At 50.0% G+C, this 24,595-nt stretch overlaps 1 protein-coding gene across 2 annotated transcripts in view; it reads left to right on the top strand.

Moving 5' to 3' along the window:
• TNPO2 (transportin 2) overlaps positions 1 to 24,595 on the top strand; it is a 179,546-nt gene that overhangs the window by 65,686 nt on the left and 89,265 nt on the right. For both annotated transcript variants that reach the window (XM_086950639.1, XM_086950640.1), the window contains exons 10-13: positions 19,260 to 19,320; positions 20,769 to 20,937; positions 21,460 to 21,612; positions 23,420 to 23,645. In XM_086950639.1, coding sequence (XP_086806765.1) covers positions 19,260 to 19,320; positions 20,769 to 20,937; positions 21,460 to 21,612; positions 23,420 to 23,645 — 609 coding nt within the window. The remainder of the gene's footprint in view (positions 1 to 19,259; positions 19,321 to 20,768; positions 20,938 to 21,459; positions 21,613 to 23,419; positions 23,646 to 24,595) is intronic.

A 24,595-nucleotide genomic window follows, 5' to 3' on the forward strand; every position in this document is an offset into this window, starting at 1 on the left:
TCCCAACTTTCATTTTTTAGGAACATTTTATATTGAAAGCAAAGAAACCTTAATCTTGCTTTCAAGCTTCTACAAATATTTGCATCTAATCAGGGAGCATTCTGTGAGCATCATGCATAGCCTCATGTTGCTAAACTTTGAAACAGTGTGTACACATGTTCATACTGTCAGTAGTGCAATCAGAACGTACATTTACTTAGAGCGCTCACCCTAATAAAGGCTTTCAATTAATGAACCATTAATACAAGTTTGAACAGCATTAACACATGCACACAAATATTAACTTGACTACAGGCAGTACCCTTCCCTGATCCTTAATGTGGAACTGCAAACTGGCAGCCAAAGGGTTTGTGCTGCAGGGGGTTGGGCCTACTTGTCCCAAGGACAAAATACACATTAAAACTTGTTGCCCTTCACCCCAAACAATATGTCCTGGGCGTCGGGCTATAGGAATTCCACATCCCTGCAGGTAAGCAGCATTTTGTACGTCCGTGGCTTGTCTTTGTTTGCTGGTTGATTACTTTGTAGGTCTTGTCCGTGTCATGTCGTCTGTGTACTGTTCTTCGTGTCTGTTGTCTTTGTTTTTGTCATCTGAGTGTCCTGTGGCCTCGGTTTGTTGTCGTGCATGGCCCCCCTTCCCTCTGCCCGCAGCTCTCCTCCCCGCAGCTCCTTTCCGTCCCGCTCTCGCTAACGATAACGAAAAACAATTGCCCCAGGGAGCCCACAGCCTGAAAACCTAGTCTCACCTACTCCCCAACCCCGCTTTCTTCATAGAACAGTCCACTTCTCCTTAACCCAATGCCCTGTTGAGTAGGTTCCCCTTTGTAGCGCCGAAAGCCTTCTATTACAACCCCAGTCTGGCCACTTATGGCGTTCGCTTTTCCGATCCTCAAATGGCCACAAAGTCCTGCTCCCTTCACAGACTTCACCGAGTCAGTCACCTCGTGCCCAACTCCTCACACAATGCCACGTATGCAGCTCTTATAGATTACCAGCCTCTGTCCATTGCAGAGTCTTTATTCTCCTATCACGAAGCCCCGTCCCCGCGGCACGGTAAGCATCTAAAGAACTAGCCCAGAAAACAACTTACTCAGTCACAGTTACTCCCCATGCTTGAAGCTGCTCCTCGAGGCTGGCTGTTTCTGCGGCCTCAATAACAAAACGTTTTTTAATGAACTGCATTTGTAACACGTTGCCAGGACGTCAACCCCGCTTCTATTTTTGGGCAGTTTTAAATAACGCGAAAGTAGGTATTGGAGTGCTTTACATGAGCACCAACCCCATTACACAAGTACATTAGGTAATGTTGTTCTTTCTGTGCTGTGGCATTTCTGAAGTAGCATCCAAACCTGGGCCTGTGGTGTTCCTGGATCCAAAGCACAGTGGTATGCAGTAGTGTACGAGGTTTTCATTCCTCCACTATAGTTGTACGCTTTCTTCCCAGTTCAGTGGTATTTGTCCCTCGCAGTTACAATTGCAGCCTCTCTCGTGTAGTCAGGACATAATGTTTCTACTTCTGAGCTTTCAATTAGCTATTTAAGGTATTCTGGGAGTTATTTTCGTTTGAATGGCAGGCCGGATACCAATGGTTTGTTCAGAATAGCCAAGCACTGGAAACATGGCTGTGCTTGCTTCCCTGCCCCCTGGCTGTGCATGCTTCCTTGCCCCCTGGCTGTGCTTGCTTCCCCGCCCCCTGGCTGTGCTTGCTTCCCTGCCCCCTGGCTGTGCTTGCTTCCCCGCCCCCTGGCTGTGCTTGCTTCCCCGCCCCCTGGCTGTGCTTGCTTCCCCGCCCCCTGGCTGTGCTTGCTTCCCCGCCCCCTGGCTGTGCTTGCTTCCCCGCCCCCTGGCTGTGCTTGCTTCCCCGCCCCCTGGCTGTGCTTGCTTCCCCGCCCCCTGGCTGTGCTTGCTTCCCCGCCCCCTGGCTGTGCTTGCTTCCCCGCCCCCTGGCTGTGCTTGCTTCCCCGCCCCCTGGCTGTGCTTGCTTCCCCGCCCCCTGGCTGTGCTTGCTTCCCCGCCCCCTGGCTGTGCTTGCTTCCCCGCCCCCTGGCTGTGCTTGCTTCCCAGCAGCCTGGCTGTGCTTGCTTCCCCGCAGCCTGGCTGTGCTTGCTTCCCCGCAGCCTGGCTGTGCTTGCTTCCTGCCCCCTGGCTGTGCTTGCTTCCCCGCCCCCTGGCTGTGGCTCTGGGTGGGTGGGTGTGGCTCTGTCTCTGGGTGTGTGGCTCTGGTTCTAGGTGTGTGGCTCTGTCTCTGGGTGTGTGTGTGTGTGTGTGTGTGCGGCTCTGTCTCTGGGTGTGTGTGTGTGTGTGTGGGGCTCTGTCTCTGGGTGTGTGTGTGTGGGGGGCTCTGTCTCTGGGTGTGTGTGTGTGTGTGTGTGGGGCTCTGTCTCTGGGTGTGTGTGTGTGGGGCTCTGTCTCTGGGTGTGTGTGTGGGGCTCTGTCTCTGGGTGGGTGTGTGTGTGTGTGGGGCTCTGTCTCTGGGTGGGTGTGTGTGTGTGTGGGGCTCTGTCTCTGGGTGTGTGTGTGGGGGGCTCTGTCTCTGGGTGTGTGTGTGGGGGGCTCTGTCTCTGGGTGTGTGTGGGGGGCTCTGTCTCTGGGTGTGTGTGTGTGTGTGGGGCTCTGTCTCTGGGTGGGTGTGTGTGTGGGGCTCTGTCTCTGGGTGGGTGTGTGTGTGGGGGGCTCTGTCTCTGGGTGGGTGTGTGTGTGGGGGGCTCTGTCTCTGGGTGGGTGTGTGTGTGGGGCTCTGTCTCTGGGTGGGTGTGTGTGTGGGGGGCTCTGTCTCTGGGTGGGTGTGTGTGTGGGGCTCTGTCTCTGGGTGTGTGTGTGTGTGGGGCTCTGTCTCTGGGTGTGTGTGTGTGTGGGGCTCTGTCTCTGGGTGTGTGTGTGTGTGGGGCTCTGTCTCTGGGTGTGTGTGTGTGTGGGGCTCTGTCTCTGGGTGTGTGTGTGTGTGGGGCTCTGTCTCTGGGTGTGTGTGTGTGGGGCTCTGTCTCTGGGTGTGTGTGTGTGGGGCTCTGTCTCTGGGTGGGTGTGTGTGGGGCTCTGTCTCTGGGTGTGTGTGTGTGGGGCTCTGTCTCTGGGTGTGTGTGTGTGGGGCTCTGTCTCTGGGTGTGTGGGGCTCTGTCTCTGGGTGTGTGGGGCTCTGTCTCTGGGTGTGTGGGGCTCTGTCTCTGGGTGTGTGGGGCTCTGTCTCTGGGTGTGTGGGGCTCTGTCTCTGGGTGTGTGGGGCTCTGTCTCTGGGTGTGTGGGGCTCTGTCTCTGGGTGTGTGGGGCTCTGTCTCTGGGTGTGTGGGGCTCTGTCTCTGGGTGTGTGGGTGTGTGTGGGGCTCTGTCTCTGGGTGTGTGGGGCTCTGTCTCTGGGTGTGTGGGGCTCTGTCTCTGGGTGTGTGTGTGGGGCTCTGTCTCTGGGTGTGTGTGTGGGGCTCTGTCTCTGGGTGTGTGTGTGGGGCTCTGTCTCTGGGTGTGTGTGTGGGGCTCTGTCTCTGGGTGTGTGTGTGGGGCTCTGTCTCTGGGTGTGTGTGTGGGGCTCTGTCTCTGGGTGTGTGTGTGTGGGGCTCTGTCTCTGGGTGTGTGTGTGTGGGGCTCTGTCTCTGGGTGTGTGTGTGTGGGGCTCTGTCTCTGGGTGTGTGTGTGGGGCTCTGTCTCTGGGTGTGTGTGTGGGGCTCTGTCTCTGGGTGTGTGTGTGGGGCTCTGTCTCTGGGTGTGTGTGTGGGGCTCTGTCTCTGGGTGTGTGTGTGGGGCTCTGTCTCTGGGTGTGTGTGTGGGGCTCTGTCTCTGGGTGTGTGTGTGGGGCTCTGTCTCTGGGTGTGTGTGTGGGGCTCTGTCTCTGGGTGTGTGTGTGGGGCTCTGTCTCTGGGTGTGTGTGGGGCTCTGTCTCTGGGTGTGTGTGGGGCTCTGTCTCTGGGTGTGTGTGGGGCTCTGTCTCGGTGGGTGTGTGTGGGGCTCTGTCTCGGTGGGTGTGTGTGGGGCTCTGTCTCGGTGGGTGTGTGTGGGGCTCTGTCTCGGTGGGTGTGTGTGGGGCTCTGTCTCGGTGGGTGTGTGTGGGGCTCTGTCTCGGTGGGTGTGTGTGGGGCTCTGTCTCGGTGGGTGTGTGTGGGGCTCTGTCTCGGTGGGTGTGTGTGGGGCTCTGTCTCGGTGGGTGTGTGTGGGGCTCTGTCTCGGTGGGTGTGTGTGGGGCTCTGTCTCGGTGGGTGTGTGTGTGGGGCTCTGTCTCGGTGTGTGTGTGGGGCTCTGTCTCGGTGTGTGTGTGGGGCTCTGTCTCTGGGTGTGTGTGTGGGGCTCTGTCTCTGGGTGTGTGTGTGGGGCTCTGTCTCTGGGTGTGTGTGTGGGGCTCTGTCTCTGGGTGTGTGTGTGGGGCTCTGTCTCTGGGTGTGTGTGTGGGGCTCTGTCTCTGGGTGTGTGTGTGGGGCTCTGTCTCTGGGTGTGTGTGTGTGGGGCTCTGTCTCTGGGTGTGTGTGTGTGGGGCTCTGTCTCTGGGTGTGTGTGTGTGGGGCTCTGTCTCTGGGTGTGTGTGTGGGGCTCTGTCTCTGGGTGTGTGTGTGGGGCTCTGTCTCTGGGTGTGTGTGTGGGGCTCTGTCTCTGGGTGTGTGTGTGGGGCTCTGTCTCTGGGTGTGTGTGTGGGGCTCTGTCTCTGGGTGTGTGTGTGGGGCTCTGTCTCTGGGTGTGTGTGTGGGGCTCTGTCTCTGGGTGTGTGTGTGGGGCTCTGTCTCTGGGTGTGTGTGGGGCTCTGTCTCGGTGGGTGTGTGTGGGGCTCTGTCTCGGTGGGTGTGTGTGGGGCTCTGTCTCGGTGGGTGTGTGTGGGGCTCTGTCTCGGTGGGTGTGTGTGGGGCTCTGTCTCGGTGGGTGTGTGTGGGGCTCTGTCTCGGTGGGTGTGTGTGGGGCTCTGTCTCGGTGGGTGTGTGTGGGGCTCTGTCTCGGTGGGTGTGTGTGGGGCTCTGTCTCGGTGGGTGTGTGTGGGGCTCTGTCTCGGTGGGTGTGTGTGGGGCTCTGTCTCGGTGGGTGTGTGTGGGGCTCTGTCTCGGTGGGTGTGTGTGGGGCTCTGTCTCGGTGGGTGTGTGTGGGGCTCTGTCTCGGTGGGTGTGTGTGGGGCTCTGTCTCGGTGGGTGTGTGTGGGGCTCTGTCTCGGTGGGTGTGTGTGGGGCTCTGTCTCTTGGTGGGTGTGTGTGGGGCTCTGTCTCTTGGTGGGTGTGTGTGGGGCTCTGTCTCTTGGTGTGTGTGTGGTAGTAATTGCTGTCTGCTGAGCTCGTCCGTAGGGTACAATAGGTCTCACATTTGCGAGAGATTAAGCTAATGGCAATGTAAATGACAATGCTATTTATTTATCTGTTTTCAAAACCAACACATAAATACACATTTTGCAGCGTGAATCTTTCTGGATTCACTATGCTGTGCATTATTCCGCGATCTGGTGGTTGGGTCCGGATTCGTAGTCTTTTTTTTCTCTTTTTTTTTTTTTGTAGCCCAGGTGGGCGTCGATGTCCCACCATTTGGTGCACCTTCGTGACGTCGGCACGCTTCCTGCGGAAGCTCCCACCCATGGGCGCCATCTTCAGATTCTTTTTTCCGCCGTTGGGTCTGGATCGTCGCATGAAGCTCCGGAGAAGTTTCAGGAGAAAAGGAAATACACAAGTTTTTGGAAGAAAAAGGACCGAGGAAGGTCGGAGAAGAAGACCTCCTAGAACCAGAACGGAGAAGGAGGAAGAAAACATCGAGGTTTTCGACAGCCAAGGAGAAGGAGCGGGCAGGGGACCCCCTGACCGAGCACATGGACAACACTCCATTCAAGTTCTGCCGTAATTGCCACCACAAGTACGCGCAGAAGGACCAGCATCCAGTCTGCAACCTCTGCCTGCCGGTCGACCACTCCAGCGAGGATTGCAACGCCTGTTCGGTCTTCACGCCGAAGACTTTGAGAGTTCGAGAGAGACAGAGGGTGGCCCACCAGACGATGCAAGGGAAAGGGACCACGCCGACGCTTTACGACCTGGGTGCCTCCTCCGAGGAAGAGGAGAACATCGCCGAGGGACCAGATGACTTCACGGTCTTAGAGACCGATGTGAGACCTTCAATAAAGGTAGGAGAGTCTACGACCCCGAAAACCCAGACAGGGCCTAGAAAGCCTGAGGGAGAACCCCGAAAAACAGAGGCTAAGTCCTCGAAAGGAGCACCAGCGACAAAATTTTCGACGTCCGAAGTTGCATCCTCCGAAAAGACCAGCGGATCCTTCGAAAAGGACTCCCGGATGGCGAAGACCAGCGAAAAGCATCGGTCGTCGAAGCAGGCCCTCGAAGGGACCCGCGAGCGAGAAGACGCTCAAAATGGCCTCCACATCGAAGGCGCCCTCGAAGAGACCAGCCGAGAAGCTCGACGCCGAGCAGGCGGCAGAGATGGAGAAAAAGAGAAGAAGGCTCGAGGCCGAAATGGAAAGTATGCTCCAGAGGAAGAGAGACTTCGACGAGAAAATGAAGAACTACTCGATTCCCTCGAAGACCGCGACTGCCGCCTCGAGCACCGCAGCGCCAGCCGAAGAGGTAGAGTTGCAGGAGGACTTCGAGGCCGAAGAGCCGCCGAAAACTCCAAACCCCACAGATGAAGGGGAAGAGGAGGATTTCTACCGCTCGGAGGGAGATTACCTCCGCGAGAGCTACTACTCAAAATGCTCGGCGTCGTTAGACGAAGAATGGCAGGATCTCGAGGCCGATAACCCAGAGGAACCTGTGGAAACGTATCCGTCAAGGCCTTCGCCGCCAGACGACATCGGGGCTTACTATGAAGTCGTCAAGAAGGCTGCAACAGTCTACAATGTAAAGTTGGAGGAGGAACAGACAAAGGCAGACTTCCTGCTGGAAACATTGCTCCCCTCACAGACAAAAAGCAGTTTCCTGCCCATGCTGAAGAGCGTCACGGCACAAGGAGCTGAAGCCTTCAAGGAACCGGCTACATGCAGGTCGGTGACCCCGAGGACTGAGAAGAAATAAAAGTTCTCCTCCGGGGACCCCCCTTATATCCACGGCACCGTGGCAGCTGACTCTATTATCGCGGCAACTGCCAGGAGAAGGGCCAACGTGCCAACCACATCTGGTCCACCACCTGATAAGGAAAGCAGGAAGATGGACCTCACTGGAAGGAAAATGGAAAGGAATGCGGCCATGCATTGGAGGATGGCAAACTCCAACGCACTCCTGAATAGACACCAATACCAGCACTGGGATGAGATGAGCCAGTTGCTGAAACACATGCCTGAGGAGTACAGGCAGAGGGCAGCCCACCTCGTCGAGGGGGGAAAGGACATAGCAAACGCATGCCTGAAGACGGCCCTAGACGGGGCAGAAACATCAAGCAGACTGATGGCCATAGGTATCACGGAGAGAAGGCAGGCCTGGCTCAGAATATCAGGCTTCAAGGCAGAAGTACAGAACAACATACTGAACACCCCCTTCAATGGGGAGACGCTGTTCGGAACAGCGGTGGATGACAAACTGGCCCAGCTGAAGAAAGACAATGAGACAGCCAAATCAATGGGAGCCCTACAATTCAGGGGGATGCGGAGAGGCACCCCCACGAGGAGACCAAATGGTAGAGGTGGAAATCAGCAATCACATTTGCATCAGTCGCACCACCATGGTCAACAAGGGGACAACCAATGGCAACAGGGTCAACAGAGGCAGAATTGGAGCTCCCAGAATAGGGGCCAGTCCTTTCGAGGGAGAGGAAACGGACGGGGCCAAAGACGGAGAGGTGGTGATCAACCCCCCCAAAAATGACTCCACGAAGAGGGAGGCGCTCACCCACCCAAAGCCTCCGGGGGGAGAGCACCTACAGCTAAGGAGAGGCTCACACGGACACGGCTCAAGAGAACACACAACACCAGTAGGGGGAAGGTTGAGATTTTTCCTACACGAGTGGAGAAAAATAACCACAGACAAGTGGATACTAAACATTATACAACACGGATACTGCATAGAGTTGGAAAGATACCCACCAAGCAGGAGGCCAAAGAGAAGGGGTCACAAGGGCAGAGAACTGCGCCTGCTCCAGGAGGAAGCTCAAGAACTGCTCCTCAAAGAGGCCATAGAGCCAGTCCCGCAAAAAGAACGGGACAAGGGAGTGTACTCAAACTACTTCCTAGTACCAAAGGCGGACGAAAGCCTAAGACCCATCTTGGACCTACGCTTCCTGAAAACCTACGTAAAAACTCAAAAGTTCAAGATGACTTCCCTGCAAGAGGTCATCCCACAAATAAGGCCCGGGGACTACTTGTCCACAATAGACCTAAAAGACGCATACCTGCACATCCCCATGAACAGGAAACACAAACACTTGTTAAGATTCAAGGTGAACAAAGACCACTATCAGTTCACGACCCTAGCTTTTGGGCTCAAGTCAGCACCAAGGGTCTTTACCAAATGCCTCGCGGCGGTGGCCGCACACCTGCGAAGGGAGGTTATACACGTGTACCCCTACCTGGACGACTGGCTCGTGAAAGCAAGCTCTTACACGACGTGCAAAGCCCACGCAGAACAGGTCACAAGAAAGCTCACGAACCTGGGCTTCTCCATCCACTGGAGGAAGTGCTCCATGGACCCAGAACAAGTAAAAATCTTCCTGGGAGCCCTGATCAACACTGTCGAATGCAGAGTGACACCCAGCGAGAAGAGAACACTCAGCCTGCTGAGGGAGAAACGTCACTACCAGAAGGGGCAAGTTCTGACAGTGAGGACGGTGAGCAAGATCTTGGGGATGATGGCGTCATGCATCCACCTGGTCCCCAATGTTCGCCTAAAGATGAGACAACTACAGGAGTGGCTGCAACAACAATGGTCACAAGCAGAAGGAAGTTGGGAAGATCTAGTGGTTGTTACGCACAATGTGCAGGAGGAGATGACATGGTGGACGAAGGAAAATATAACGATGGGGAAGCCTCTAACGCCACCGGACCCAACTGTGACCATCACCACAGACGCATCCCAGAAAGGATGGGGCGCACACATGAACAGGCTCAGAGTGAGGGGTCTGTGGAACCCAGGAGATGCGGTCAAGCACATCAACTACCTGGAACTGAAAACAGTGTTGCTGGCCCTCAAGGCCTTCCAAAAGCACCTTTACAACAGAAGGGTGTTGATACAGACAGACAACACCACAACAATGTTTTACATCAACAAGCAAGGGGGGACTCAGTCATTCCCTCTGTCGAGCTTGGCTAAAGAAATATGGAGATGGGCGATCCCACTCAGGATAGACCTGCTGGCCATACACCTGCCAGGGAAGGACAATGTGGAAGCGGATTGGCTCAGCAGGCAAGCATCGGTGTCCCACGAATGGGAACTGAACAACAAAGAGACAGAGAACCTGTTCAGGAGGTGGGGCACACCAACAATAGACCTGTTTGCAACACGCCGGAATGCAAAATGCCAACACTTTGCATCGAGGGAACAGGAACCAATGTCCCATGGGAATGCCCTATGGATAAGCTGGTCAAAGAAATTTGCCTACGCTTTTCCACCGACTCCAATGATCCCCAGAGTCCTGAACAAGTGCAGGTCGAGCAACATGACTCTCATCCTGGTGGCTCCCCAATGGGCGAGGCAGACTTGGTACTCCCAGATTATGGAGATGGCGCAGGGCAGAGCACACAAGTTCCCAAAAAGAAGAGACCTTCTCTCCATGGAAGGGGGACAAGTTCTACACCCAGAACCAGAAAGCCTCTGCCTGTCAGCGTGGCTCCTGAGGACTTAGAGTTTGCTCATCTAAAACTACCAGAGAGCACACTTCGGGTGCTGAGAGAAGCAACGAGACCCAGTACACGAAAGTGCTATGGGGAGAAATGGAAGAGGTTCACGCAGTGGTGCCATAAGAAAAACTTAGAGAAAAAACTGACGAGTCTACAGTACTCAGATACCTCACGCACCTGATCAAAGCCAAACTAAGCTCGTCCTCGCTGAGGGTTCACCTGGCAGCGATTGTGGCATACACAAGGGGAGAAACGGGGAGAAGTTGCTTCACTTCCAGAGTAGTGAAAAGGTTCTTGGAAGGAGCAAAGAGAATAGCGCCACCCAAGAGGATGCCGCCGCCGGCATGGAACTTGAACGTGGTACTGACGGAACTCATGAAGCCGCCGTTTGAACCCATCCATAAAGCGTCACTACAAATACTGACCATGAAGACAGCCTTTCTAGTAGCAATAACATCGCTACGCAGAGTGAGCGAACTACAAGCTTTAACGCTGCAAGAACCGTACATACAAATACACAGTGACAGGGTCGTGATGAGGACAGACCCGCATTTCATGCCCAAGGTAGTATCTAAATTCCACATGAACCAAAGTATCCAGATCCCTAGCTTCTTCCAGAAGCCCACATCAAATGCGGAGAGGGCGCTCCACACTCTGGATGCAAGGCGGGCAGTAATGCACTATATAGAAAGGACGAAAGAACACAGGAAGACAAAACAATTCTTTGTGTCCTTCGCAAGGAGTCTCCTGGGTAGACCAGTGACTAAGAACACCATAGCAAGATGGATTGCAAAAACAATACAGCTCTGCCACATGCAAGCGGGTGAGGAGCTCACGGAGGGGCCACGAGCCCACTCAACCAAAGAAAGGGGCAACAATCGCCTTCCTGGCAAACACGCCCATCCAAGACATATGCCTGGCGGCAACATGGGCTTCAGTGCACACTTTCACTAAACACTATTGCATAGATGTGCAGATGAACAAGGAAGCACAAGTGGGCCAAAGAGTGCTTCAACATATCTTTAACAACCAACGCTCATCTTCCACCCAGCCGCCACATGAGTGACAAAACCGCTACGAAATCAATGCACAGCATAGTGAATCCAGAAAGATTCACGCTGCAAAACGAATAGTTTCTTACCTGTCGGTGTAGTTTTGCAGCTTGAAGATCTTTCTGGATTCACTAGCGAACCCACCCACCTCCGCCAGAAAGATGAGGCTGGAGAAGGTGGAAGGACATAGAGTAAGATGGGAACGCTTAACAAGACAAATATACGTGAATAAGTTTACGTTGAAGGAAAGTTTTAATACACATAGCCATGGATTCACCACAAAGGAGGAAAGAAAAAAAGAATCCGAAGATGGCGCCCAAGGGTGGGAGCTTCCGCAGGAAGCGTGCCGACGTCACGAAGGTGCACCAAATGGTGGGACGTCGACGCCCACCTGGGCTACAAAAAAAAAAAAAGAGAAAAAAAGACTACGATTCCGGACCCAACCACCAGATCGCGGAATAATGCACAGCATAGTGAATCCAGAAAGATCTTCAAGCTGCAAAACGACACCGACAGGTAAACTATTCGTTTTGTCATTTACAATGCTAATAGCTCTAACTTTTCCAAAGGCGAAACCATTGCATTGTAAATGCTTGTTTATTTTGAAAGCAATCCTCAATCTTGTTTTCTTGGCCTCTGCATGTATTTTCATATAATCAGGGAGTAATCTGGGAGCCTTCAAACGGTTAATTGTTCTACTTGTGTAGACATCTTTATAGCGGAACCCTGTCAGTGCTGCAACTTGAGTTGAGCTCACTGGATTTCCTTCAAACGTGCAGCCTAATAGTGAAGGTTTTGTGTCAGGAATTATGTATACAGGTTTGAATTTGCTCGATACACAGCTTGGCAGGAAATCCTTTTTTACAGATCCATACTTGTGTACTGTAAACTGGTATCCAAAGGGTTTGTATTGTAGGGGGGCTGGGCTTACTTACCTCATTTAACACTGTATCCATAACCTGCTGTCCTTGACCCCAACCAATTTGACCTGGGAATCTTGCGATATGCATGGTATTAAGGCAAGGGTTGACAACCTTTTTCGTAAAAAGAGCAATTTGCGCGCAATGAAAAATAATCCTTGGTGCTAATTGCAGTAGTGTTGTAATAGTGACCGCATTTGACAAGATTACCTTCCCGGCCATTCCATGCAACATAACCAGCAGTGAATAATGTGTTGGGCATTGTTGCCAGTTGTAATGTCAAAAAGGCTTGGTTAATTTGGAATTCCTCATGCTGGGTAATGTATAACACAGCATTAGTTGTAAGCATTCCAATGCCGCAAGAATCTGAAAGCCTATTAGTTGTAGATTCCTTACCTCAGTATTACCCCCATTGTCAGACTGGATCTGGAGAATTTTTCTTCAGCAATACCCCTGCACGTCTGTAGGTAGCGTTAGTCGACTCCGCGTTCGGCGTCTCCTTTGTCGGGGTGACATCGCAGTGCCTACTTGACACCGCATCAGTGCTGACCCAACTTCCCAGCCTAGCGCAGATCCAGAGAGCTTGCCCCTTAGTAATTTCTTGACTAAACTTTTTTCGACTTCTTTTTCTCGAGTCCTGGTGCGCAGTGGATGTCTCATTGTCAGGCTGGATTCAAGCTTTGTGTGTCTCTGGTGCCTGGAGCGTTACCACAACCTGAAGTCGTGCTCTGACTGTCTGGCCATGAATCAGAAGTCTTTGCGGAGCAGTCCTGAATGCTTTTGGAGGTCCGGCAGTCTGCTCTGCGTAGCTCTCGCTCGATGTAAGGTCTCGAGATGGGTTGCAGAGCCACTACACCTTGTCCAACTCTTCGCACTCCTCTGGTAAGTCAAAGCACACGAAGGTGAAAAAACACTGTTGCTCTTCGCCATCTCCTCATCGGTTGGCTGACGCGGTAACTGGACCATCGTCGCTCTAAGGCCCCATCTCAGTTGCCTGATTCAGGAATGACTCTGTGCTCCACCCCGATTCCGGGAGCCAGGGCGTCCCCCTGACCAACTTTGTGCATTTTAACGGAACCCTCCATTCCATCTTTGAGCAGCCCGCCTCAGCTGACACTTCTTTGGGCCCGTGGAGCCAGTTGGGGGACCTTGAACTTCGATGCCGGCAGCTCTGGCGCCGCAGGGTCCCCATGGATCCAGGCCTGGATCCGGATCCACGCCAGTTGACCTTACTCTACCTTCCCCGGTGCTGATCTCATTGACTATTTGCCCCAAGCGTCGGGCGTGCTGCCGGCAGACACTGTCCCCGTCCTCATCTCCTTGATGGACCCGAAGCTGGATCGACTTCAGCTGACATTGAATCAGACGCCGGAGGGTACTTTTGTGCCCTTGCTCATCCCAGGTGTTCCCCACCGCCCTGAGGGTGGTGATGAGGACTGGGAGGGGTCGCTGGACACTTTAGCAGACTTAGTGGTAAGCCGGGCTGGAGAGAGTAATTGGGTGATGTTAGTGGTCTGGATACCTCCCCAGACCTTAGCATACTATCTCCCCCTACCTTGGCTATGGAGGAGGGGGCGTTCTATGCAGTTTTGGTGCATAGGGCAGCGGAGGCTTTGGGCCTGGAGCTCCCTACAGTGGCAGTCAGGACAAACCTTCTGACAGAGGTGCTTCAACCAGCGATAACTTCTTCTGAACCCCTCTTGCCCTTCAATGAAGCCCTCAAGGACGTCCTTCTGGGCACTTGGTCCAAGCCCAGCACAGGGGCTCCTGTAGAGCAGACTAATTCCTGCCGCCACCGCCCGGCTCCGGGTGATCCCATTTTCCTCTCCCAACACCCTCCTCGAGAGCTTGGTGGTCCAAGCTTTTTCATCCAGGTGTGCATTCCTTTCCGCCCCCCCAGGATAGGGAATCCAAGAAGCTGGATCATCTTGGGAAGCGGTCTCTTCCTCCCGCTTGGCGCTGCGGTATGTGAATACTGCATGCCTCTTGGGCTGCTATGCCCATTCAGTCTGGGATACGGTTGCGCAGGTGCTACCAGCAGTGAAGAATGGGAGAGATGCAGCCAAATTGACTATCTGCTGTGCACTGGATACCGCTGACTCGCTGGGCAGAACGATTTCCATGTTGGTAGCCCATCAACGCTACGCCTGGTTGAGGAAGTCTAGTTTTTCAGGGGAATGTTCAAGCAACCTTGCTGGACCTGTCCTTCAGTGGCCGTCGCCTTTTTGGCGAAAAGGCACTCTGCGCTCAAGCGTGCGAAGGATTCTCTGACTTGCGGCCAGATCCTTAGGCCTTGCTGTATCCTCCTGTCCCCCACAGTCTACCTATCGTCCCTTCTGTGGCTATGGAAGGGTCTCCTCGCCACGTTCGACCCAGTCCAGCCACTGGCCCACGCAAGCTTATCCACCATCCCCTCCCCCACTGGCAATTCATGTCAGACAGGTGGCCGATGCCACAGTCTATGACATGTCTGAGGATTTGGTGCTTCTCCGCCAATAAGTCTCGGATATCTTGGCCAATGGAGCTATTGAGAGGGTATCTGTGCCAGGAGTAGGCCGTGGTCGCTATTCCTGCTACTTTCTGGTGCCCAAGTAGGACAAAGGCCTGCGTCCTATCTCGAAACTGGATGGTTTACCAGTGCTCTTCGGTTGTTCCCGAAAGTGACGATGGTGTTTGTCTTCTATCTAGACGACTGGCTGTTAAAGGCTTGTTTGCCCCAGTCGGTTGTCTCCCACCTCCACACTACGGCGGACCTCCTGCATTTTCTAAAGATCACTATCAACATGCCAAAGTCACACCTGACTCCCTATCAGTCGTTCCCTTTCATCTGGGCAGTTCTGAACAGTGCAGTTTCAGGCCTATCCTCACAAGCAGTGTTTCCGGGATATTCAGGCTATGAAACCGATGTTTCAACCTCTATCCCGGATTTCGGTAAGAATGACCCTGAAACTGCTGGGCCTCCTAGCCTGCTACATACTGCTGGTGGATCATGCTAGATGGTGTATGCTGGCTCTGCAGTGGGGCCTGAAGTTCTAGTGGACGTAGCATCAGGGTAATCTTGCTGGCTGCGTCCAGATCTCGGAGGGAACTGGGCAACAGCTGCAGTGGTGGTTGACGAACCAAGATTGGGTAGGAGGCTGAACCCTCTCCCTTACCCAACCAGACCTCACGGTGGTGACCGATGCATCACTTCTGGGATGGGGCAGCCACCTAGGAGAGGCGGATATCCGAGGAGTCTGGTCTTTAGCAGAGTCTGGTCTCCATATCAGCCTGTTGGAGCTCTGTGCGATTTACTTGGCACTAAAGACCTTCCTTTTCCTCCTTCAAGGGGAAGGCAGTGCAGGTGTTCATGGACAACACCACCTACATGTGGTACTGCAACAAACAAGGCGGTGGGGTCGTGGACCCTTTGTTAAGAGTCTCTTCGCCTTTTAGACATGGCTCGAAAATCAGGGCATTACCCTGGAGGTTCAACACCTGGCAGGTTCTCTGAACGCCATGGTGGAAGAACTCGGCCGCAGGTGCGTAGTGGATCATAAATAGCGTCTGCGCTCAGAGGTGGTGCATGGTCTCTTTCAGCAGCGGGGAGGGCCTTGGTTAGATCTGTTCGCCACAGAAGAGAACGTGCAATGTCAGTAGTTCTACGTGTTGGAGTTTCCAAGGCGGCACTCGCTCTGCTACGCATTTCGTTACGAATGGAGTTGTGGCCTCCTGTACGCTTTTCCGCTTGTACCACTGCTGCCCTGAGTCCTGAAGATCAAGCGAGACAAGCCCAAGTCATTCTTGTAGCACCGGACTGGGCACGAAAGGTCTGTTACCCCGTACTCCAGAGCATGGCCATCGATCCTCCGATCACACTGCCCCTTCGAGAGGCTATTCTTTCGCAACAGCAGGGGATGGTCCTCCACCCGAACCTGTCCACTCACCACCTCCTTGCGTAAAGATTGAGCGGCAACAGTTGACAGCTTTTGACCTTCCTTCTGAAGTCTGTCATGTTAGCTTGTAAGCCAGGCGTCCCTCCACTAAGACACTATACATCTGTCGATGGAATAAGTTTGTGGAATTGTACACAGCAAAGGCCGTGGAGCCCCTTTCTGCCCCTCTTTCTGAGGTTTTTGTTCCTCCTTTCTTTGCCCCGGCAGCGCTCTGCTCTGGGCACTGTAAAGGGCTACCTGGCAGCCATTTATGCTTCTCTTCGGCTGCCAGATCAGCCCTCTTTATTCTAGTCCCCTATTGTAAATTGGTTCTTAAAAGGCATTATTCATCTTTCCCTCATCTTCTTCCATAATGCCTCAATGGGACTTTAATCTTGTCTGGACGTAACTTGTGTGCTCCTTCGAGCCTCTTCACAATTGACCTCTCAGGCTTCTCACTCTGAAGACTGCCTTTCTCGTTGCTGTCACCTCAGCTCGCAGAGTGAGCTAGCTTAAGGCTCTTTTTTTCTAAGCCTCCTATCTTTTCAGTCCATCCGGACAAAGTGGTGCTTCGAACAAGACAGTCATTCCTGCCTAAAGTATTCCCTCCCTCAGACTATTACTCTGCCCACCTTTTTCTCGCTTCCGCACCCTTCCAAGGAGGAGGAGACTCCACCTTCTGGACCCAAAGTGTGCGTTGTTTTCCTTGACCGCACAAAGGAGTTCTGGGTGGACTTTCACCTCCTTGTTTGTGTCGGTGTCAAAAAAGGTAGGGCTGTGCAAAAGCATACTATCTTTCGATGGGTGGTCTTTTGTATCAAGATTTGTTACGCTTTGGCTAAAAAGGAACCTCCAGTGGGGCTGCGCGCTAGTTCCACTAGAGCTGTGGAAGCAACTACTGCTTTGTCGCGGGGAGTCCCACTCCTCGATATCTGCCTGGCGGCCACATGGGTTTCTATGCACATGTTCAACTGACATTACTGCCTGGATAGTCCAGTCCGAAGGGTCGGCTACTTTGCCCGTTTTGTCTTCCAGGATTTTCTGGTGTCACTTAGTTCACAGACCCTCTTCCGCGGATGGTATTGCTGGCGTATCTATTCAAAGGTAAGGAATCTATAACAGTCTCTTTGAGATTAACAAGTTACTTCCCTTTGGTAACTATGTAACTCTAAGACCTATATTAGTTAAAGATTCCTTCCTGCCCCACCGATCCTCTCTGCTCTGCGAACTGACTTCTAGAGTTAGGAACACCCTTTACTGTAGGAAACTGGCTCTATATATACTACACCAAAATGAGGTATAGTGTGTAAAGAGTCCAGGTGACCCCAGAGGTAGGCAGAGGTTCAAGTTAGATAGAACCTTACTCTCTATTTGTGGTAGAGTGGTCGAGCAGTAAGACCGTATCAGAAGACCGTGTTAAGCATTTGATGCACAAACTCAGTCAGCAAATGAATTCACACACACAAAGACTGCACTCTAGACCAATTGATTTGGTGTAAAAAAAAAATATATATACTAATTTATTTTTAGAACCAAGCAAGCCTGGCACAGGTAAGCATTAAATACAGTAATAAGTTGCTGAATGTAGAACAGTTTGCAAATGCAATAGGAATTGTACTTTGATTTACAGGGGATGCAGTAAGTTGCAATACTTAGCAAATACAGTTAATTGAAATGAATAGGCCTTTTCAGTGAATTACAGGTGTTACTGTGCTGGATACTTAGATTCAGCACTGGGACATTTCTTGCAACCAGGTAAGTAAATGCGTTTTGGTAATTCATACGATTTGTAAAGAATATTTTTAGATTTCAAAACTCCACACTTTGAAATCGGTTCAAAGGTAAGTTATCGACGGTAGGAGTAAAGGTCAGTGATGCACTCTTTTTACACCCTCAGCGGCACTCAGGCCGCCGGGTGCAGTGTTGAGGCCCATTGTTATCCAACAGGGGTGCTCCGGTTGGTAGCTTCTAACGAGCAGGCCACTCCGTTGTGGGAGCAAAGCTCCTAGGGTTTAGGTCGGGGCAAATGGGGAAACAAAGTAGCACAAAAGGTGCACCCTCGGGTGCACTGAAGTGGCCGGGTGAAGAGTGCGGTTTCGACTACGGGCGCCCTGGGGTTTCCAATGGAGGACCTCCGGTTTGCAATTTTACATAACATCCCACACTGGCGTCAGTGTGGGTTTAATGGTCTTAGAAGTTAGATACCGAACTTCCCAGTTTTCATTGTAGCCATTATGGTGGTGTGGAGTTCGTAATGACACGCCCACCACTATATACTCTTAATGTCACCACTGCACTTACAATGCCAAAGAATGGACTTGGGCACTGTAGGGGTACAGGGCTCATGCACCTGTACCCTCATCACTGGCATTGTGCACCCAGCTGGCGGGGTGGCTGATGTAGGCCAGGGCAGTAGGTTGCAGGCATGGCACACAGGGATGTGCCATGTCGACTCTTCACTTTTGTTTTTCACCAAAGCACGCAGCCTGCAAGGGCAGTTTGAGAGTGTAGTGGTACAGGACTTCTAAGGGCGGCACTAAGTTATGCAGCCCTTAGAGGCCTTCTCTGGTCACAGTGCCCGGAGTACCTGTGGTACCATTTTTAACAGTGGCTGACCTGTGGCCAGCGATGCCAATTTGGATTAGGCGTCGATGCCATTTTAGGTAAGTAACATAGGCCCTGGGTACCTGATTAGCAGGAGCCCAGGGCGCACTCATTCAAAGAATTACAGTAAAAAGTGGGGGCATACTATGCAGAAAGCGGGCACTTTCTCACACTTTTCGCAGTTTTGACCGGCGCTACCTACTGAAGCGCAGGGGTATTGCTGAAGAAAAATTCTCTGGATCCAGTCGAACGCTTGGGGGTAACTAAGGTAAGAAATCTATAAAGAATGTCTCCTACAGATACATAATTACCAAAGGTAAGTAAATTGTTCTTTATCACTAAAATGCTTAAAATATATTTTGGAACTACAACACCTCTTTTCCAAATTTCACCATAAGTTCCGAAAAGATAGTTGTCTCGTAGACACTTGTCAATTTTGGGTCAAATATATTAAACCAAGTAGTAACTTAAATTAGTGAGCTGGATTGCACACAGGAGAGCTACTTGCAGGTATTTCGAAAGCGACCAGTAGCTCACAAGCTACTCGTTGGAAAAGCTTGTATTAAGGCATTAGGAGCATCATTTAGGGTCTACTGCACCATTAGGATTACAACATTAGAAAGCATGCAGTTCCATAACCACCTTTTATACAATTAAGCCTTTAACGGATGCACACACACACACACCAAACATGAACCCTTAGTCTCGAAGTAGATTAAGGTTACGTGCAAGCGTAAAAGTTGGGCACCATACCTGTATCCATTTTTGTGGCTTTTTATTAAGAGTGCATAAACTGAAGTTTGTGTGCTTCGGCTTGTGGTGTATTTGTGTAGTCATGGTATGTGTTGCAACCTCTTCAGCATGTAGAGACCAGAAAGAGAGCGTAATAGATGGATGTGTGTGAAGCAGGTGGAAGTAGGCTTTTGAAGCATATGCTTTGCATTAATCTATTTCAGGTCATTTTTCCAACATGTGATTTAGTCATTACATGTCCGTTGTCTTTGGATGTGTGTATCACACTTTCACACCAGACCTTTTACTTTCACAGGCTAATTCCCATTCTCGTGAACGGCATGAAGTACTCTGAGATAGACATCATCTTGTTAAAGGTATGTCGTCCTGTGTGGCTATCTTTTTTTTCTGTTCTAATCTTATGCCCTCCGTGTCTAATGGTCTGACATGTCCTTTGTAAACCGGGGTAGGGGATGGTATGAAATATTTTCAGCTGGACATCTTGTGAAATGTACTTCTTCATTTGTGATTGCTTTTTTGTGTGCTTTATTGTGATCTCAATATGTAGATGTCTGGTGCTTTGTGATGTATCTTTTTGGTGGCAGGAGTTATTAGAAGGTTTGAAGAAACTCAGTGCAGCAAATATGTTTGTACTGAATAGTAAAGTAAGACCAAGAGGGTGGGTGAAGGAGTCTTAATTCATAAACTTTATTCGACAAGTCATAAAAGCAGTACATAAAATACAGATTTCCCAATATATAAAATACCATTAAAATGTATACAATAAATATTTAAGAAGAGATTAAACTGCAAAGGACTATTGCCGAATATTGTATATCCTTAAATTCATAAAATCCATAAAATTCATGTATACAGTCCAGGGTGTTTTTACACAAAGCTCAATTAAATGATACATCCCCTACATTTACAGCTAAATTAAGTAGCTGGATATTAGATTTTCATTTCACTGCCGTAATTGTTTTGCCCGAATTACCCATGCCCATTTAAAAAACTTGGCCATGGCTATAGCAATTGGGGGGTCTGGTGTCTGTACATAGAATTCTTAGTGCCTCTTCATGTCTGCGGTGCCAATCCATTTACAAATAGGTTTCACCCACATCGATCTGGGAGCAACATAAAGGGGACAAAAAAGAGAAGATGACTTATAGACTCTTGTTCGTCCCTGCACCTAGGGCATTTATCATTGCCGTTTTCTCCTGCCCATTGGGTGAAGAAGTCTCTTAGCTGGCTTTTAGAGAGATGTTTGGCAGGGGGCAGTGTAGTACTTTATTGGTGGTTTTGTTAATATTTGGGTACTTTTGATTTTATATGGAGACTGGAAATCTGGGTTACTTACCGTTCTTCCAATTATGCTATTGTCCCTTGGCTACACTTTCTGTAAGCTCCTTGAAAGTGATGCATAAATCTTGACCTGACTCATGATGTGGTCACTGTATTCATACTGTCTGATTCAAGGAGCTGCAGTAATCCTTTGATATTGTGGCTGAGGTGGGAGCTGTACCCTGTCCTCTGCTGCTTTACTTTTAACACCTTCTCTTCTCCCTGTCAAGTGTGTTCAGGTTTTGGGGGCTGTAGAGGTAGGAGTAGCAAAGCAAGGTGCTAAGTAAGATCCTCCAGGTGCTACAATATTCCTTGGAAATGTGCAGGCAGTCTTCTACATCGATTTCCCTAATTAGTGTCTCTGTTCTTGTGCAAACTGATGCAGCCACAGTATTCAGACTTATGTGGGTTCTGCAAGATTGAGTTGAGAAGGTAAATTGCTTGTATTTTGTACTAATTATTGCCAGCTCTACTTTTTGATCAGGGGGATGTTGAAGAAGATGAGACTGTCCCAGATAGCGAGCAGGACATCAAGCCACGCTTCCACAAATCAAGAACGGTCACCTTGCAGCACGAGGAGGATCGCACTGCAGATGACGAAGACGGGGATGATGAAGACGACGACGATGATACTCTCTCGGACTGGAACCTGAGTAGGTGCTGGGTAGGCACTATATGCCACGGTTGACTGAGTTAATCTTTATAATTTTCCCAAATGTGCAGTTTAATGTGGCTAGTGGGTTACTTAGTGCACTGCTGTGCACATGTAATGAGAGTATTGGACAGAATCAGACGTGCCAGTGAAATTCTTTGTCCCCCTTTGTGTAGACATGTTTCCTTCTAAGATGTTTTGATGCCAACTTCTCCACTATTACAAATGCACGTGTTAAGCTCTTTGCTGAATCTTAAATAAACGACCGCAGCCAATCCCCAGTTTGAACTTAATGTTCACCTTAACTTTGTTGTGAGTATTTTACCATGGCTATCGCATCCAGCAATTGTTGAATCCAAGGGCCCAAAAAGCAGCAGGGAAGAATGCAGTTTGCTGGGTAATTTCAAGATGTGACTGATTTCTAGGATGGAATTGACAATCTAGTTTGTATTGATAAGCCTGTTTAATATGACTAAACGTTTGATTGGTGTCCTTACAGTGATTATATTCTTTCTTAATGCAGGAAAGTGCTCGGCTGCTGCACTTGATGTTCTTGCTAATGTCTTTCGGGAAGACTTGCTGCCCCACCTCCTCCCACTCCTCAAGGGTCTGCTCTTCCACCCTGAGTGGGTCATCAAGGAGTCTGGCATTCTTGTCCTTGGGGCTATTGCTGAAGGTAGGTCTTCTTTGCAACATTAGTATTGATACAGTGAACATTGCTGTCCAATCTATATTCCTTGCTGTAGGAGCAGCATCCCCCAAATGGGCTCGGTGGTATAGCAACACAAACTGAATTGTAGTTTCAAACTATGACTTAAAACATTGTCCTTCTAAAGCCTTGTTCAGTCTGAAGATATTCATCCTACACCCCAAAGCAATGTACTTACTGGCATGGTCACGCGGATATAGTCTTGTGCTCCTCGTTTTTCTGAAAAGTTTTCCCAGTGGTGAGGTCACACCTGCTCTTTCCTGGCATCCAAGCACTGGCACTTGTTGCTGCTTGAATCACATCTTTTGGGCTTTTGTAAGTCATTTAAGACCTTCCTTTTCAATTCCTGCTCTAAAGGACCCTTTTCTGGAGGCAATCCCTTTCACACCAGAACACTATTTTGTTGGTGGGTGCCCGCTTGTGCTCGGCAAATGAAGTTGGAAAAAAGGAGAAAATACTATCCATGTTTGTGCATCACTATTTGCTTCAGTTGCAGCTTGTCTATATATGGTTTCCAAGAATAACATTTAACCAATATGTCTGGCAATCAATTTTTCAGCATGATTTAAAAGATTATTTTTGGTACACATTCTTAAAAGTAAGCACTTCAGCCGTTTTTATTAAAACTGCTTTAAGGAAGCTGCAGGTAATTGTAAAGTTGTTTGAAGAAATGTTTTATTCATTCATTAAAGGCACCTATCAAAAATACTCTGGGTATGATGTGCTTGTTAAACTTGTATCTTTTTGGAAAAACTTTTATTTGCGTTCCTTGCCTTTTTAATTTTCCCTCACAGGCTTATGAAGTTACAAATATAAAAAGATGATCAGAGACCTTTGCCTTGGTCTATGGTATTAACCCTGCTGCGTGGGATTTGTACTAAATTGAAAATATCAATATAGCAAGTCACCAAATCTGACTTTCATCCAACTACCAAATACATATGTTTTAACACTTCCAGAGGGTCGCTTTTTTTCCAAATTACGTTCTCCCCTGTTGTAAGTTGTAGCTCTCCCTGTGGACAATTTTCTTACCCTCCATTTTTCTGTCACTACTTATGCGTCTGTGGTATTCTTTTCTCTTTCCCACATTAGTGGACTATTTCTCTTCTGCCTCCATTCTACATCTCCCCGTTGCTTAGTTTCTTTGAATTCCACCCCCACTCCAAACACACATCTCTTCTGTACCTGGTTTGGCGCATTTGTCTTTTCTGCTACTCCCCAGCTCTTTCCAGCACAAAACCAGTTTAGCTTGTTTGTCTGCAATGCCCTTATTTCTTCATAACTTCAAATGGAAATAGTTTTACATACTTTAAATCTGCTCAAACTCTATTTCTTCTTTATTGTAGGTTTTCGGAAACCGATTTCTTAATTCAGTTGCTTAATATAAGTTTCAATCTAGTACCAGAAGCTGTTTGTCTGCAGTAAGGGTTGGCCTTGGAAGTGATGCAAATGATCTAGCCTGAATAAATGAGGGGTTATTGTATTCATACTGTCTGATCCAAGGAACGCTGACCTGTCTGCTAGGCTGCTGCCTGAGGTGGAGGGTGGTAAGGGGCTGTAATTCCTATCCTTACTAATACCAGGATATCACTTTAGTGACAAAGTGTTGGCTTCAAAAGCAGCTTCTGCTATTTTGGTGCCATAAGTTTCAGTATATGGCTTCTGGTGGGTTGCATGTGCTGTTTGTGCATTACTCCATGAACAGCCCAGTCATTTGTATGCTTTTTGTTTGAGGTCTAATTACTCAAACTAACTTCTGTCTATGGTTTACCAGGCTGCATGCAGGGCATGGTGCCCTATCTCCCTGAGCTAATCCCGCATCTCATCCAGTGCCTGTCCGATAAGAAGGCCCTCGTGCGCTCAATTGCCTGCTGGACCCTTAGCCGATATGCCCATTGGGTGGTGAGCCAGCCCCCCGACCTGTACCTGAAGCCCTTGATGACCGAGCTGCTGAAGCGTATACTGGACAGCAACAAGAGGGTTCAAGAGGCGGCTTGCAGGTAGGTTTGTGGGAGAGATGGAGAGGGGGGGGGTCTTTGGTGGAAGTTGGTACAAACCTAGTAAATCATTCACAAACTGCCTGAGTAGTCAAGTGGGTTTTAGTAATATCTGAGCATTGTTACAGAAGTTATTTTGACATTTTAACCTTTTCTGCATATTAAGAGAAATCTGAAGGGTGTCTCCCTAAGTTGGCAAACCAGTTTTCTTTGCAGCCCCCTTAACTAAAACTGCTTCAGTATGCACTTATGAACTTCTTGTTCAATTATCCCCTGTAGCTCTTCCTTCAAGAACGTTTTTTTTTTCTTACCCAGAGCGGTGAATTACTTCTTGAATAACTTTGTTCAAATATAGAGATCGTAGCAGATGTTTCGGGGTAGGTTCTCCATATGGCATTTCTTGAATTGTCATTTTGCAGCGTGAATCTTTCTGGATTCACTATGCTGTGCATTATTCCGCGGTCTTGTGGTTGTGTCCGAATTCGTAGTCTTTATTTTTATTTATTTATTTTCGTAGCCCAGGTGGGCGTCTACGTCCCACCTTTGGTGTATTTCCGATGACATCTGCACGCTTCCTGCCGAAGCTCCCACTCCTGGGTGCCATCTTCAGATTCTTTTTTCCGCGGTTGGGTCTGGATCGTTCCCAAAAGGGCCCCAGACATTTTTGGTGAAAGAAGATACACACCTTTTGCAAGAAAAGAGATTGAGAAGACTACAGGAGACTAGATCATCGAAGAGGAGGAGGACGACGAAGGAGAAGAAGAACTTCAAGAACTTTGACGTCCATCGGAGAATGCAAGTTCAGGGGGCCCCCCTGAATGCATGAGATGGATAACACTCCTTTCAAATTCTGCCGTAACTGCCACCACAAGTATGCGCAAAGGACCAGCACCCGGTCTGCAACCTTTGCCTACCGTCGACCAAGAGAGCGAGGACTGCAGCGCCTGCTCCGC

The sequence above is a fragment of the Lissotriton vulgaris genome, unplaced genomic scaffold, assembly GCF_964263255.1.
Source record: "Lissotriton vulgaris unplaced genomic scaffold, aLisVul1.2 SCAFFOLD_562, whole genome shotgun sequence".
In the NCBI taxonomy this organism is placed as follows: Eukaryota; Metazoa; Chordata; class Amphibia; order Caudata; family Salamandridae; genus Lissotriton; species Lissotriton vulgaris.